The sequence below is a fragment of the Homarus americanus genome, unplaced genomic scaffold, assembly GCF_018991925.1.
Source record: "Homarus americanus isolate GMGI-L3 unplaced genomic scaffold, GMGI_Hamer_2.0 scaffold46622, whole genome shotgun sequence".
Classification (NCBI taxonomy): domain Eukaryota; kingdom Metazoa; phylum Arthropoda; class Malacostraca; order Decapoda; family Nephropidae; genus Homarus; species Homarus americanus.
Genome location: NW_024719895.1, coordinates 40,389 through 55,279, shown reverse-complemented (window position 1 = coordinate 55,279; position 14,891 = coordinate 40,389). Strand labels below are relative to the sequence as shown.

The following is a 14,891-nucleotide window of genomic DNA, read 5'->3' as shown; positions in this document are numbered from 1 at the left end:
ATTTCACCCATCTGTGAAAGGGGACTTAACTTTACTATTGGGGAGTGAAGGCAGTTAAGTACAGTGCCGGTCACGCTGCCTCCTTCAGTATCGAAAGCTTTGTGTACAGTTTGTTTATTCAAACCTTTTTTATCCCAAGTGGTCAGATTATGTCTTACAGAAAGTTCGGGGTTCAAGTGGGTCTAATTACCTGAAATTCAATATTTTTAAGCCGGTCCTCAACTAGCGCGTTGAAAAGTGGATTTCCTTTGAAGTTTCCAAACTACTACTTTTTAAAATGATAATTAAAAGATCGGCGTCGAATGTTAAATCTGGGATAATTATAGACATTACTGAACCTTCAATTAAGAGGTAAAATAACATTTGTGTCGTTAGAAGATTTAAATTAATTAAATTTGTCTTTATTAAGTTGAATCATTAATTAGTGCGTTAAAAGGTTCCGACGTGGAAATTCAGATGGAAATCGTATATTAAAACTCATCAAATTTTAAAGTCTGTTTATTACCTTACAGGTATTTTTTTATTGATGATAAGGTGAAGGTGATGATAAGGTGAAGGTGATGATAAGGTGAAGGTGATGATAAAACTTTCGATTAATTTTCTCCATTAACATTTTTAAAAGTATGACAACAAATTGTAACTGACCATAAACAGCACCGTAGATGTTACTAAAGTTTAATGTGACACTAACTCTTATTTCATCTGTCTTTTTTCCCTTCACACCGTAACAGATAATTACTATGTCACGCCACATCGTAACAACCAACACATATCCTTCTCTCTACCACACTAACAACCATTACATTCTCTCCGTCACGCTAACAAATGTAACATTCTCTCCATGACAGGCTATCGTTGTGACGTACCGAGTCAACTGCATCACAGAATTTATCCCCTAGCTGAGGTAAGTTCATGCAGAAATTATCTTTGGGGAAGGTGTCCGATGGATTTCAAAATAAACACAAATTCTATCGGCCTCAAAATTCCTATCAAGCAACTTCTCTTGGACCAAACCTCCCCACCTCCCAAAGGACCATCCCTCCCCCCCACCTCCCAAAGGACCATCCCTCCCCCACCTCCCAAAGGACCATCCCTCCCCACCTCCCAAAACATACAAACCAGACAATTAATCAGTGGATAGGATTCAGAAACAGAAAGAAAATACAATATTACAATTAGTTACCCACACCATGCTAAGGGAATGGTACTCTCTTATTGGTCAAAGGAATAGAGCTCTCATTGGTCCGAGGAATGGAGCTCTCTCATTGGTCCAGTTGGGTGGAGTCAGCTGGGTGGAGTGTGTCAGCTGGGTGGAGTGTGTCAGCTGGGTGGAGTGTGTCAGCTGGGTGGAGTGTGTCAGCTGGGAGGTGTGTCGCTGGGAGGTGTGTCAGCTGGAGTGTGCAGCTGGGGAGGATTGTGTCAGCTGGGGGAGTGTGTCAGCTGGGAGGAGTGTGTCAGCTGGGAGGTGTGTCAGCTGGGAGGTGTGTCAGTTGGAAGGAGTGTGTCAGCTGGGGAGTGTGTCCTGGAGGAGAGTGTGTCCTGGGAGAGTGTGTCAGCTGGGAGTGTGTCAGCTGGGAGGAGTGTGTCAGCTGGGAGGAGTGTGTCAGCTGGAGTGTACCAGCTGGGAGGTGTGTCAGCTGGGAGGAGTGTGCCAGCTGGGAGGAGTGTCCTTCAGAAGTGTGTCAGCTGGGAGGTGTGTCAGCTGGGAGGTGTGTGCCGCTGGGAGGTGTGTCAGCTGGGGGAGTGTGCCAGCTGGGAGGTGTGTCAGCTGGGGAGTGTGTCAGCTGGGAGGTGTGTCAGCTGGGGGTGTACCAGCTGGGAGGTCAGCTGGGAGTGTGTCAGCTGGGGAGTGTACCAGCTGGGAGGAGTGTGTCAGCTGGGAGGAGTGTGCCAGCTGGGTGTAACAAGAGCGTAAGCGTCGTTCCGGCAGGAGTGGGCAGCGTCGCTGGAGGAAGCGCCGCTAGAGACTAGGAACCTGCCGCTGTACGGGCTGCCGGTGAGCGTGAAGGAGAACATTGATGTGGAGGGGCGTGACACCACCCTGGGTCTGGCCAAGAACCTCTACCGCCCCGCCTTCCGCCACGCCGCCCTCGTCCAAGCCCTGAAGGCTCAGGGTGCCGTCCCCTTCTGCAAGACCAACGTCCCCCAGACTTGCATCAGGTGAGTCCTCCTGCCAGGTGACACACCCAAACCCCGCCCTCCATACCCCCGCATACCCATAGGTGTAGACAGTAGGTGTAGACAGTATGTGGGGCAGTAGTGTAGACAGTAGGTGTAGACAGTAGGTGTAGACAGTATGTGGGGCAGTAGGTGTAGACAGTAGGTGTAGACAGTAGGTGTAGACAGTATGTGGGGCAGTAGGTGTAGACAGTAGGTGTAGACAGTATGTGAGGCAGTACGTGTAGATAGTAGGTGTAGACAGTATGTGAGGCAGTAGGTGTAGACAGTAGGTGTAGACAGTATGTGAGGGCAGTAGGTGTAGACAGTGGTGTAGACAGTATGTGAGGCAGTAGGTGTAGACAGTGATTGTAGACAGTATGTGAGGCAGTAGGTGTAGACAGTAGGTGTAGACAGTATGTGAGGGCAGTAGGTGTAGAGACAGTAGGTGTAGACAGTATGTGAGGCAGTAGGTGTAGACAGTAGGTGTAGACAGTATGTGAGGCAGTAGGTGTAGACAGTAGGTGTAGACCAGTGGTCCCTAACATATTATGGAACCCACGAGGGTTTATTAAAAAAAATGACTTATTTGGGATTCTTTATAAGTGAAATAATGAAAATATGTAATAACTTGATACAACTGTCGTGTACAGGACGGGTGTACTTACCACAGACAGGGCCCAGAGAAGGCCAGCCTTGTCACTGGGCAAATACACTCGTTCTGTCCAAGAGTAAATGTAAAAAGTATGTAACTTGGAGCAGTTAGACGTGTAAAACTGTAAATAACTGCACAGTTTATATGAGATTTTTTTCTTGAATGTAGATCTAAAGTTTTGACGCCCTTCACTATATTTACATTAATAAATGTGGACTAGAGCCTCCGAAAGGTTGGGGACCACTGACGTGGGCAGTAGGTGTAGATGACTCACCTGAAAAATTTAATATATTCATACGGCTGCAGCAATCCCGTGTGGGGCGAGACTGTCAACCCAGCCAACACACAGCGTACCTCTGGCGGTTCCTCAGGTAAGCTTAACCCATAATTGGGTTCCTCCTTCGTCATTTAGCTCTCCCCTGTCTTGAGATAAACACAGAACTCATTGGTAAGGTGTCACTTTTCCTCAGTTACGCGGAAACGCTCAAAATCTGGGTGTAATTTCCCGAACATTAAACAGAATGTTTGATATGTACCACTGTACCACTAACACAACCTTCCTCGTGTACCACTGTACCATAGACAATATATACCACTGTACCACTAACAACCTCCCTCGTGTACCACTGTACCTAACACAACCTTCCCTCGTGCCACTGTACCATAGACAATATGTACCACTGTACCACTAACACAACCTTCCCTCGTGTACCACTGTACCACTAACACAACCTTCCCTCGTGTACCACTGTACCACTAACACAACCTTCCCTCGTGTACCACTGTACCACTAACAACCTTCCCTCGTGCACCACTGTACCACTAACACAACTTCCCTCGTGTACCACTGCACCACTAACCTTCCATCCTCGTGTACCACTGTACCACTAACTTAACCTTCCCTCGTGTACCACTGCACCACTAACTAACCATCCTCGTGTACCACTGTACCACAAACTTAACCTTCCCTCGTGTACCACTGTACCATTCTCACAACCTTCCCTCGTGTACCACTGTACCCTAACACAACCTTCCCTCGTGTACCACTGTACCACTAACACAACCTTCCCTCGTGTACCACTGTACCACTAACACAACCTTCCCTCGTTTACCACTGTACCACTAACACAACCTTCCCTCGTGTACCACTGCACCTGCTTAACCATCCCTCGTGTACCACTGTACCACTAACTTAACCTTCCTCGTGTACCACTGCCACAAACTTAACCTTCCCTCGTGTACCACTGTACCACTAACACACTTCCCTCGTGTACCACTGTACCACTAACACAACCTTCCCTCGTGTACCACTGCACTAACTTAACCATCCCTCGTGTACCACTGTACAAACTTACCTTCCCTCGTGTACCACTGTACCACTAACACAACCTTCCCTCGTGTACCACTGTACCCTCTTACAACCTTCCCTCGTGTGCCACTGTACCACTAATAACCTTCCTCGTGTACCACTAACTTAACCTTCCCTCGTGTACCACTGTATCCTTTTAACCTTCCCTCGTGTACCACTGTACCCTAACTTAACCTTCCTCGTGTACCACTGTACCACTAACTTAACCTTCCCTCGTGTGCCACTGTACCACTAACTTAACCTTCCGTCGTGTGCCACTGTACCCTACTTAACCTTCCCTCGTGTACCACTGTACCACTAACTTAACCTTCCTCGTGTACCATTGTACCACTAACTAACCTTCCCTCGTGTACCCTGTACCGCTAACTTAACCTTCCTCGTGTACCACTGTACACTACTTAACCTTCCCTCGTGTGCCTGTACCACTAACAACCTTCCGTCGTGTGCCACTGTACCGCTACTTAACACTTCCCTCGTGTACCACTGTACCACTAACTTAACCTTCCCTCGTGTACCATTGTACCACTAACTTAACCTTCCCTCGTGTACCACTGCACCACTAACTTAACCTTCCCTCGTGTACCACTGTACCACTAACTTAACCTTCCCTCGTGTACCACTGCACCACTAACTTAACCTTCCCTCGTGTACCACTGTACCACTAACTTAACCTTCCCTCGTGTACCACTGTACCGCTAACTTAACCTTAACCTTCCCTCGTGTACCACTGTACCACTAACTTAACCTTCCCTCGTGTACCACTGTACCACTAACTTAACCTTCCCTCGTGTACCACTGTACCACTAACTTAACCTTCCCTCGTGTACCACTGTACCACTAACTTAACCTTCCCTCGTGTACCACTGTAGGAGGCGAGGGAGCACTGGTAGGCGCGGGTGGGTCTGTTCTTGGGGTGGGCTCGGACCTCGGGGGCAGCGTGAGGATCCCAGCCCACTTCTGCGGCGTGGTGGGCCTCAAGACCACTAGAGGAAGACTGAGCACACAGGGCGTCCTCAGCGTCATGAACGGTGACGTCGGCAGTAAGTATTTAAGTCTCGCTTTGTTAGCTGCTGGCTTATCTTCCACGCTAACTTCAGACAGAGAGACAGACAGACAGATAGATATTCAGTAAGATCGTCATACACGTTCATGGAGGCTCAGTGCGTGAGTAGGACAGATATACAGGGAGGAGAGCTCAAGAAAGGCATTACAAGGTTGGTGGTGTTGACTGAGGTCCACCAGCCATAAGGGAGAGGTGAAGAAACTAAGTACATCAACAACAGTCTATCTGGTCAATGAAATTAAACTGTGAAAGCTGAGGCAATAACTTCGGAGTGCCTACGCAGGAAAACTACCAACTTCATTATATTTTTCTCCTTACCTCAAAAATATCTGCAAAAGTAACGAGGATTTGTAATTTTCTATTTATGTTGTACCTTCATCCTCGGTTAAGTGGCTTACTGTAGGTCGGTTTATCTTATATCCGTTAAATATTGTTGTTGCAAGTTTTAGTGTGTATGGAACAGTCGGTGAGAAGTGTTTGTGTGTATAAAGCGGTCGTCACGCCATGTAAACAATGAAAATGGCGTCTGCGGTAGGTTGCTGGTAGCTAAGTGGGAGTGATGTGTCGAGTAATGGACGCTGGGACTGTAGTACACGTAGATATTATGGACAGCACAATATATTCCCTCCCAGACAGTTTATGACAACAACAGATTGATAAAATGTTTGTTTATTTCTGTGCTTCAGTTCGTGGGTCGCCGGGACTGTTGGGTCGTGACGTGGAGATCGTGGTGGCTGGCCTGAGGGCGTTGCTGGAGGGCGGCTGCATGTTCGAATTGGACCCTCAGTTGCCGCCAATCTCCTGGCGACACCACCTCTACACCGACGACCGCCCGCTCCGTGTAGGCTGGTATGACGATGATAACGTGTTCCCTATTACCCCCGGCTGTCGGAGAGCCGTGGCCGAAGCTCGCGACGCATTTCACGCCGCTGGACACCATATCGTGGCCTTCTCTCCTCCAGACGTGCGACATGCCTGGAACCTGATCACCGCAATCTATACGGCCGACCAGGGACGCACTGTGCAGCACCTCCTGGACGGTGAGGTTGTCGACCACTCCATCTCTACCAACAAGAAATTGGCAGCGCCCAAGTTCATCAAGGCCATCAGGAAACAAATTGTTCACAGAAAGTCGCCACTTATGGCTGATCTTTTTACAAGTAAGTTGTCTCGTCTCATGAAATACTTACACGTGTGTGTGTGTGTGTGTGTGTGTAACTAACCTCACGAAGGGTGACGATGGAGAAAACGGTGACTCGCTGATAGATGAAGGGCCGACTCTCTAATTTGCATTAAAAGGCGGAGAGGGTTAACAACCATCAATTTACTTGCACATATACTTCTGATTTCATTGTCCGGAAAATTAGACTAACTTAAAATGGTACAGTAACTGTGATGAAGATCCACCCAACTACAACCTGCAAACTTTTTCAAACACTAGCAAGACAATACAACTAAAGTAGGTAGTGGATGGGCTACACATTGATGACTTTATGAAGAGATGGTCATAAATACTTTCCTTGAGACATACTTGTACATTTCGAGTGACCTATAGACACAACTTTGGGGTTATTGTCTTATTAATTATGTAATGAACTGTACAGGTATGTTAGTGACTTTACATGAAAACATCAAGTGAAAAATATAAACTAATTTGATCACAGTTGGAGCACGGGATATTAGGTAGAGTCATGTTGATGTAGTCCGTCTTCAGGTGAGAGTAACGCCAGGCAACACCATAACACAGGTAACACCACAACACAGGTAACACAACAACAAATGTAAGGCCATAAAGGATACTAGTAACATAACACGGTAACATTCCCACAGGTGAGGCCTCATCATCACACCAGCTGTTACGGGTGTTGGGGTCACAGGCAGAGTACGTGGAAGAGTTTGTTGACGCCTGGACCAGCTGCCACCTAGACGTGCTTCTGTGTCCAGCCTTCCCTATGCCTGCCCCTCCCCCATCCTACCCCACCAAGACCATGGGTGAGTGTTAGTGGCCCCCACCAAGACCATGGGTGAGTGTTAGTGGCCCCCACCAAGACCATGGGTGAGTGCTAGTGGCCCCCACCAAAACCATGGGTAAGGGAGTAACATAAGAGGACCATGGGTTAGTATTAGTGTTCTCTGGGTCCCTGGTGATGTGTTGTTCCACCTCCTTCCCGGGGTCCACCAGGAAGGCTGCTCCTGGCTAGCGATTAAGCTTAAGGAAGAGATAAACATTAAGTTATTATATATAAACCACAAAAAAAAAATATTCGACTCGATAATTTAGGGGCGGGAAAACAACATGCCGTGTGTTTTCTTGGTAAGCCTCAGCATGTTGCCAGCGGTGGTGAGTGTCAGTGTATACCGTCACCCCCCCAACCCTAAAGTGTGGAGCCCCGAGACACCCGGTCCACTAAGTGACACGACACAACTTTGCTTCTCTCGGACCCAACAGCCACGGCTCCTCCTCCCCTCCTTCACTCCGCTGCAACAAAAACAACTGAGGACTGTGTTAATGGTGGGGACCTCTCCGCTGGCCCTCGGGACCTTCATCACCGACTCGGGTTTTCAAAACGCACGATAGACGCATTAGCGTTTTTCCTTACCAACCATAGTAGAGAGAAGTGGAGTGAGTGAGTGGCCGTATAATGGAATTCACAAAATCTCTTTCTCCAGTTGTTTAAAAAAAATCTTTTACTGGGTACATATTCAGAACTAAGCTGTGTCGTTTATGATTTGTTGCAGTGAGAGATACGCTGTAATTACCATCCTTAATACCTCATTAAACTAGGTAATAATCGTGAACTTTTACTGTTTTTGGCTTGGTCATTAACTTGCCACAATTAGTGTTGAGTGACGTAGGATAAACCTTGTTAGCCTCAGAGAAACAATGAAACATTCAACTCAACCTAAATGAACTTCCTCGACCCAAAATAAATCTTTCATTGGTGTATATTAACCATTCACGTCACACACGACACCTGCCCTGCCACGACCCTTCCCCTGCCACCCAATCACGACCCTTCCCCTGCCACGCTATCACGACCCTTCCCCTGCCACCCAATCACGCCCTTCCCCTGCCACGCTACCACGACCCTTCCCCGACCCTACCCTATCACGACCCTTCCCTGCCACCCCTATATCACGACCCTTCCTGCCACCCTATCACGACCCTTCCTCTGCACCCTGTCACGACCCTTCCTCTGCCACCCTGTCACCCTTCCCCAGCCACCCTATCACGACCCTTTCCCTGCCATCATGTCACGACCCATTCCCTGCCACCATGTCACGACCCTTCCCCTGCCACGCTATCACGACCCTTCCCCTGCCAGAGGTATGCTGTGTCACGACCCATCCCAGCTACGAGTCTCTGAGGTTACACTCTCTATGTCTGTCTCTCTCTGTCTGCCTGTCTTTCTCTCTATGTCTGCCTGTCTCTCTCTGTCTGTCTGTCTGTCTCTCTCTCTCTCTCTGTCTGCCTGTCTCTCTCTATTTCTGTCTGCCTGTCTCTCTCTGTCTGTCTGTCTGTCTCTCTCTCTCTCTCTGTTTGCCTGTCTCTCTCTCTGTCTGCCTGTCTCTCTCTATGTCTGTCTGCCTGTCTCTCTCTGTCTGCTTGTCTCTCTGTATGTCTGTCTGCCTGTCTCTCCCTGCCTCTAGTAAATAATGACCTCTTAATACCTCTAGTAAACCACCTCTTAATACCTCTAGTAAATAGTGACCTCTTAATACCTCTAGTACGTAATGACCTCCAGGTTTCGTGCCCACAGCTGCCCTGTTAACTACCTGCCTCTACAACCTGTGTAACTTCCCGGCTGGTGTTGTTCCCGTCACCCACGAGACGGAAGAGGATCAAGAGAAGCTCGAAGACTACCCGACCACTGACTTAATGTTCCAACTGGTTAAGGAGGTCAGTGCAGTCAGGTCATTTTCAGGTCACAGTCAAGTGATGATTAGGTCACATTAATGTCACAGTCAGTTCAATCAGGTAATGATAGGTCATATTTGTCATAATCAGTTCAGTCAGGTAATGATAGTCATATTAGTCATAATAAGTTCAGCCAGGACACAGTCAGGTCACGGGGTCGCTGTTAAGAAGGAAAAATATGTACTTAGTTAGGTCAAAGCGGGTCACCTCCAGATGAGATACGTCAGTTTATTTCACCCGATGATTAAACTCGGTAACGCTACCTTTGGGTCTGGTTGGGCATACATTATTGTATCCTAATTTTGTTAAAATAATGAGGACACACACATATTGTATTCAGAGTTTGATAAAAAGATGGATAGATACTGTATTTTTTGGCAACGACTACCTGTACAGTCGTGACGGAGTACACTTGTCTCGCGCGAGGGTAAAGACGTTGTCTACTTCCCTGGAGCGTGAATTTGTCACTCCAAAGGGGGGTCGCCAGTAGAGAGCTCGAGGTAAGTGGGAGTCAAAAAACAAGCAGGAGTAAAATTGGTTAATCAGGACAAGGGGTAAAACAGGACCAGGGAAGGATAGGTTTAAATATATACTATACAAACAGTAGGAGCGTTAGAAATAAGATAGACTTGCTGAGAGTCGTTGTTTATACCGAGAATGTTGACGTCATAGCTACCACTGAAACTTGGATGAATCTGGCCGGCAAGAACTTTTTATCAGAGTACCACATAGAAGGGTACAACCTTTTTCACAGGGACAGGGAAGGTAGGAAGGGGGGGACGGGTCGCACTCTTCGTCAAGGATACATTAAAATGTTGTAATAATAATTCAATAAAGGGTGAAATAGGAACCGAATCTGTATGGGTAGAAATTGCGGAAGGAAGAGAAAAACTAATTATGGGAGTGATTTGCAGGCCCCCAAGTCTTGGGGGCCTGTAAATCACTCCCATATGGCAGAAAATGAGTAGGGCAGCAAAATACAAAACCTAATTATGGGGGATTTCAACTTCAGAACTATTGACTGGAACAACATTGTAGGTGACTATGAATCTGAAGACTTCCTAGACGCAGTACAGGACAATTTTTTGAAACAACTAATTACAGAACCTACTAGAGGTGACAATATATTAGACCTAGTATTAACAAATAAAGAAAATATTATCAGAGATATCACAATAGGGGAAGAACTAGGTAACAGTGATCACAGAGAAATCAGGTTCACCCTAAATTGGGAAACGAAAAACAATGACAATATGGTCAGAGTCCCAAACTTTCGATCAGCGGATTATCAGGGGTAAAGAAGGTACCTAGGTGAGGTCACCTGGGAACAGTCAGGTCAGTCCCCAGTAGGAACTGGTGAGGTCACCGGCGACACAACAATTGATCATAACTATAATATATTCACTCATATACTACGTAAAGCACAAGAACAAAATATACCATACAGAAAAATTAGGTCAAATAAGAATGAGCCAAGGTGGATGACCAAAAAATTTAAATGTGACATAGGAATAAAGAAAGGAATTTATAAGAAATTAAAGGGAGGGGAGGAGCATCTCAGATAGGTATAATGAATTATCTAGGAATGTTAAGAAAATGTAAGGAAGGCAAAGAGGGACTACGAAATTAGGATAGCAAGAGAATCCAAGGCGAATCCCAAGGGATTTTCCAGGTATATAGGACAAAGGTCAAGGACAAAGTGGGGCCTTTAAAGTCAGAGAGAGGGGAAGTGATCGATGATAGTGAGGAAATAAACCAAGCAATAAACAGATACTTCTTATCAGTTTTCACAGAAGAAATTCACGAGGAAATGCCAGAGGTGGAACTGATATTTAGGGAAAATGAAGAAGAGAAATTAAAGAATATCACTATCAGAAAAGAGGATGTTCTTAAGAAGATAAATAAATTAAAGAAGACAAAATCCCCAGGGCCAGATGAAATTTTCCCTCGAGTTTTGAAAGAGTGTAAGGAACAGATTAGCGGACCCCTCGTAAAATTAATTACAAAATCATTTGACACGGGAGTTGTACCAGACTTGTGGAAACAGGCAAATGTAGTACCCATATTCAAAAAGGGAGACAGAGCATCAGCGTCAAATTACCGTCCGATTAATCTACGACTCTCAACATGGGTTTACAAAGGGAAAATCTTGTCTAACAAATCTGCAGACGTTTTTCAGGAAAATCTTCGAGGTAGTAGATAATGACGATAATTACGATGTTATTTACCTGGACTTTTGCAAAGTGTTTGAAAGAGTACCACATCAGAGGCTTCTGAGAAAAGTTAAGGCTCATGGTATCAAGGGGAAAGTTTTAAATTGGATAAAATCATGGCTCACAGATAGAGCACAGAGGGTCAGCGTAGATGGTGTTAAATCTGAGTGGGGCCGTGTAACAAGTGGTGTTCCCCAGGGGTCAGTACTAGGCCCACTCTTGTTCATAAGCTACATAACGATCTAGATACTGGGATCAGCAGTGACATAAGCAAGTTTTCGGATGACACCAAAATAGGGAGGCAGATTAATTCAGGACAGGGTGCAAATGCACTACAGGAGCAATTAAATAAACTGCAGAAGTGGTCAGAAAATGGCAAATGAAACTCAACACCAGCAAGTGCAGCGTACTTAATATTGGAAGAACAAATACTGTCAATGTATACAGCCTTAACAACATCAACTTAGAGACTCGACTTTTGAAAGAGACTTAGGGGTACTTGTAAGCCCGGACCTACGGCCTAGAAAACAGTGCGTTAATGTTCGAAATAAAGCAAACAGAGTATTAGGTTTTATATCTAGACGTGTAAGTAATAAGAGTGCAGAGGTCTTATTGCAACTATATCTTGCGCTAGTCAGGCCGCACCTCGAGTATGCGGTTCAGTTCTGGCGCCCCTATTATAGAATGGATATCAATTCACTAGAGTCGGTGTAGCAAGGAATGACGAAAATGATTCCGGGACTTAGAAACCTTCCATATCAAGATAGATTAAAGAAACTAAACTTGCATTCCCTAGAAAGACGAAGAGTGCGGGGAGATATGATAGAAGTATCTAAGTGGGTGAAAGGAATCAATAAAGGGGATATAGATAAAGTTCTTATAATATCCGAGCAGGATAGGACTCGTAGCAACGGATTTAAGTTGGATAAGTTAGAGGTTTAGGAGGGAGATAGGAAGGAACTGGTTCACAAATAGGGTGGTGGACGAGTGGAACAAGCTTAGCAACTTTGTAGTAAGTGCTGGAACGCTGGAAATTATTAAAAGGAGGCTAGATAGATTCATGGATGATAGAGAGTGGTAGTAACTCTCGACAGGAGCTGCCATGCACAGGTCAACCGGCCTATTGCAGACTCCTTATTTTCTTATGTTCTTATGCTCGCTCTGGTACACATTTCAACTTGTCTCATAACACAGGCTACCAGAGACGCCACGGGACTGCCCATCGGCGTGCAAGTAGTGGCTCTACCCTGGCAGGAGGAGTTGTTGTGCCGGGCCATGAGGGACCTCCAAGACCAGCTCAAGATCGCCCACGTTCACAAGTAGCCTACCTCACCCCCTAAATTCCTGGACCACAGCCCTTGCAGTCTTCAGGCCACAGCCCCTGCAGTCCTCGGGCCGCATCTCCTGCAGGCCCCAAGCCATATCCCCATAGTACTCGGGGTCATTCTGTTCATAGTCCCCGGGTCGTCTGTCCCCAACAGACCCCGGGCCACATCTCAGAGTTTGAAGTGCTTGGACCACATAAGGGGACGATTACCTCTGAGGCTGTGTACACCTGTCCTGCTCAAGGTATATGGAAGTGGGACTCGGATGAATTAGATGCATATGTAGAATATTAGGTACATGTGAGGGAGGGATGACTTCTTGTATACAGTATGCACAAGGTGTACTTTGTGTTAATGCTCTTTAAAAACTGCGGTGATCATATTAGTTCACACAATGCTGTAGTCATCACTTAGTAATTTACATAAAGATACACTTCTCTCTGGGTGTACTTAATGTGACCTTCGGGTAATCATAGTCATTAAGCAGTTAACCTTTTCAACGATTGTTATTAAAATTTGTCACTGTATTGTTAGTTACCTAAATTATAAAGTGACCTGCCCGCGACCAAGGACAGGTGGCAGTGCCAGGCTATTACAGTCCAGGGACGGTCACTGTGTCACGCCCTACTGGTGCCATCCACCACTATGTATTGTATGTAGTGTTATTCTAACTCACTGTAACTTGATTCTAAGGACACTAATAAGCCGCAGTAATAGTAGTAGCAGTCATCAGTTGGGAGTCGAACCTGTGTCTTGAAGCATCAGAATCCCGCGCTCTAGTGTTCTCACCGTCCAGCAGACCCCTCGTGGCTCTGACTCACTCGTCTTGTAAAGTGTCTGAGATGTTCACAGATTAGTGTTATTGTTCACACGATGATGATCGTCAACCTCCTAACATGTACAATCTTCTGGTGTATAGATTTAGACATGATGTGTGAGAAGTAAAGGTGTCTTCCCCGTCACCGTGCAGATGGTGGTCCTCAAGGCGTAACTCCGACTCTAACCTGTGGTGATGTAGTTCCTCTTCCACTGTGTCTCTGTCTCCCTGGATCACCGCACCTGCTGCTCTGTGTTAATGACATCATATTTCTGGTTGAGCCAGCAGCTCTGTATGTGACTGTCACTGAGTAAGAATGTGACTCACTGTCTGAAGAACAATATATTTTGTCCACACTGGCGAGCTGTTGGGTGAGTTTAGTTATTGTTTATTTATATAAAAACTTGTTTTCATTATTATACAAACATTTCTCACTGCCGTACAGCGAGCAGGAGGCAGCTGCTGTTATACAATAGCTTCCAAATTACTGTGTTCATATTTAATTTAACAGTTTGAGTGTTATTAACTCGAGCTATTGTGTGGCGGCCAGAGGTGTTACAGGGAGACCGTCAACACTACAGTATCTCAGTAGATGTTTTATGTATAAACTTGTGTGATTCTTGTCAGCAGATATACATGGCTGACCTGAAACTGTCGGATTAAGAAAGCTTTCACAACTTTTACATTACTGAACGCGTTACAGTAGATTATAGTCACGTTACATCTAACTGTTTAATGAGTCAAGACGGATCTAACTGCGTCTTGAACCTTTAACGTGACCGTGAGTGACCTGGAGTTACTTCCCAACGCACACGACGGCCACCAGCGGGGACCGTCACTCAGTTCTGTACAATAAAACACGAAGACAGAACTGCCGAGGAAGAGTGTCGTAACCATCCTAACTCTCACTGTGTGTAGATGACTCTGTGAAGGAATCTACGGTGGTACTTTTATATAAATGTTCAATATTAAATCAAATAATAAACTGCACTAAATTGAGTTTTCTTAACCCCAATACACGAAGTGGTCGACCATTTGAGGACGAGTGTTGAAGCTTTAACTCTTCAAGGAGGATAACGTAGCGTACTATAGGTTACCGTCCTCAAGGGGTTAATCCACCGTGCTCAAAAGGTTAATAATATGCATAAACAAATATATAAAAAAAATAAGATTTCTTAACAGATCTTTCTAGTAGACAGTCAGCTAGGAGTCAGGGAGATAGACAGAAGCAGTAAGACAGAGGAAGAGATACGGTAAATATGTCACAGAATATTAAAAAATTACCATGTGAATGTTTACTTTTTTTGGTGGTGGTTTACGAGCGAAAATCGTTCTCACAATTATCTCATTCTCACGTTAACTTAATTATTTAT

At 45.6% G+C, this 14,891-nt stretch overlaps 1 protein-coding gene across 1 annotated transcript; it reads left to right on the top strand.

Moving 5' to 3' along the window:
- The first annotated feature begins 1,190 nt into the window (after nt 1-1,190).
- Nucleotides 1,191-14,513, top strand: LOC121860322 (fatty acid amide hydrolase 1-like). Its single transcript, XM_042357390.1, has 8 exons — nt 1,191-1,242; nt 1,917-2,160; nt 3,107-3,183; nt 5,051-5,221; nt 5,931-6,404; nt 7,075-7,236; nt 9,006-9,145; nt 12,571-14,513. Exons 1-8 carry the CDS (start codon nt 1,191-1,193, stop codon nt 12,697-12,699), a joined length of 1,449 nt encoding a protein of 482 aa, XP_042213324.1. The 3' UTR covers nt 12,700-14,513.
- The last annotated feature ends 378 nt before the right edge of the window (nt 14,514-14,891 follow it).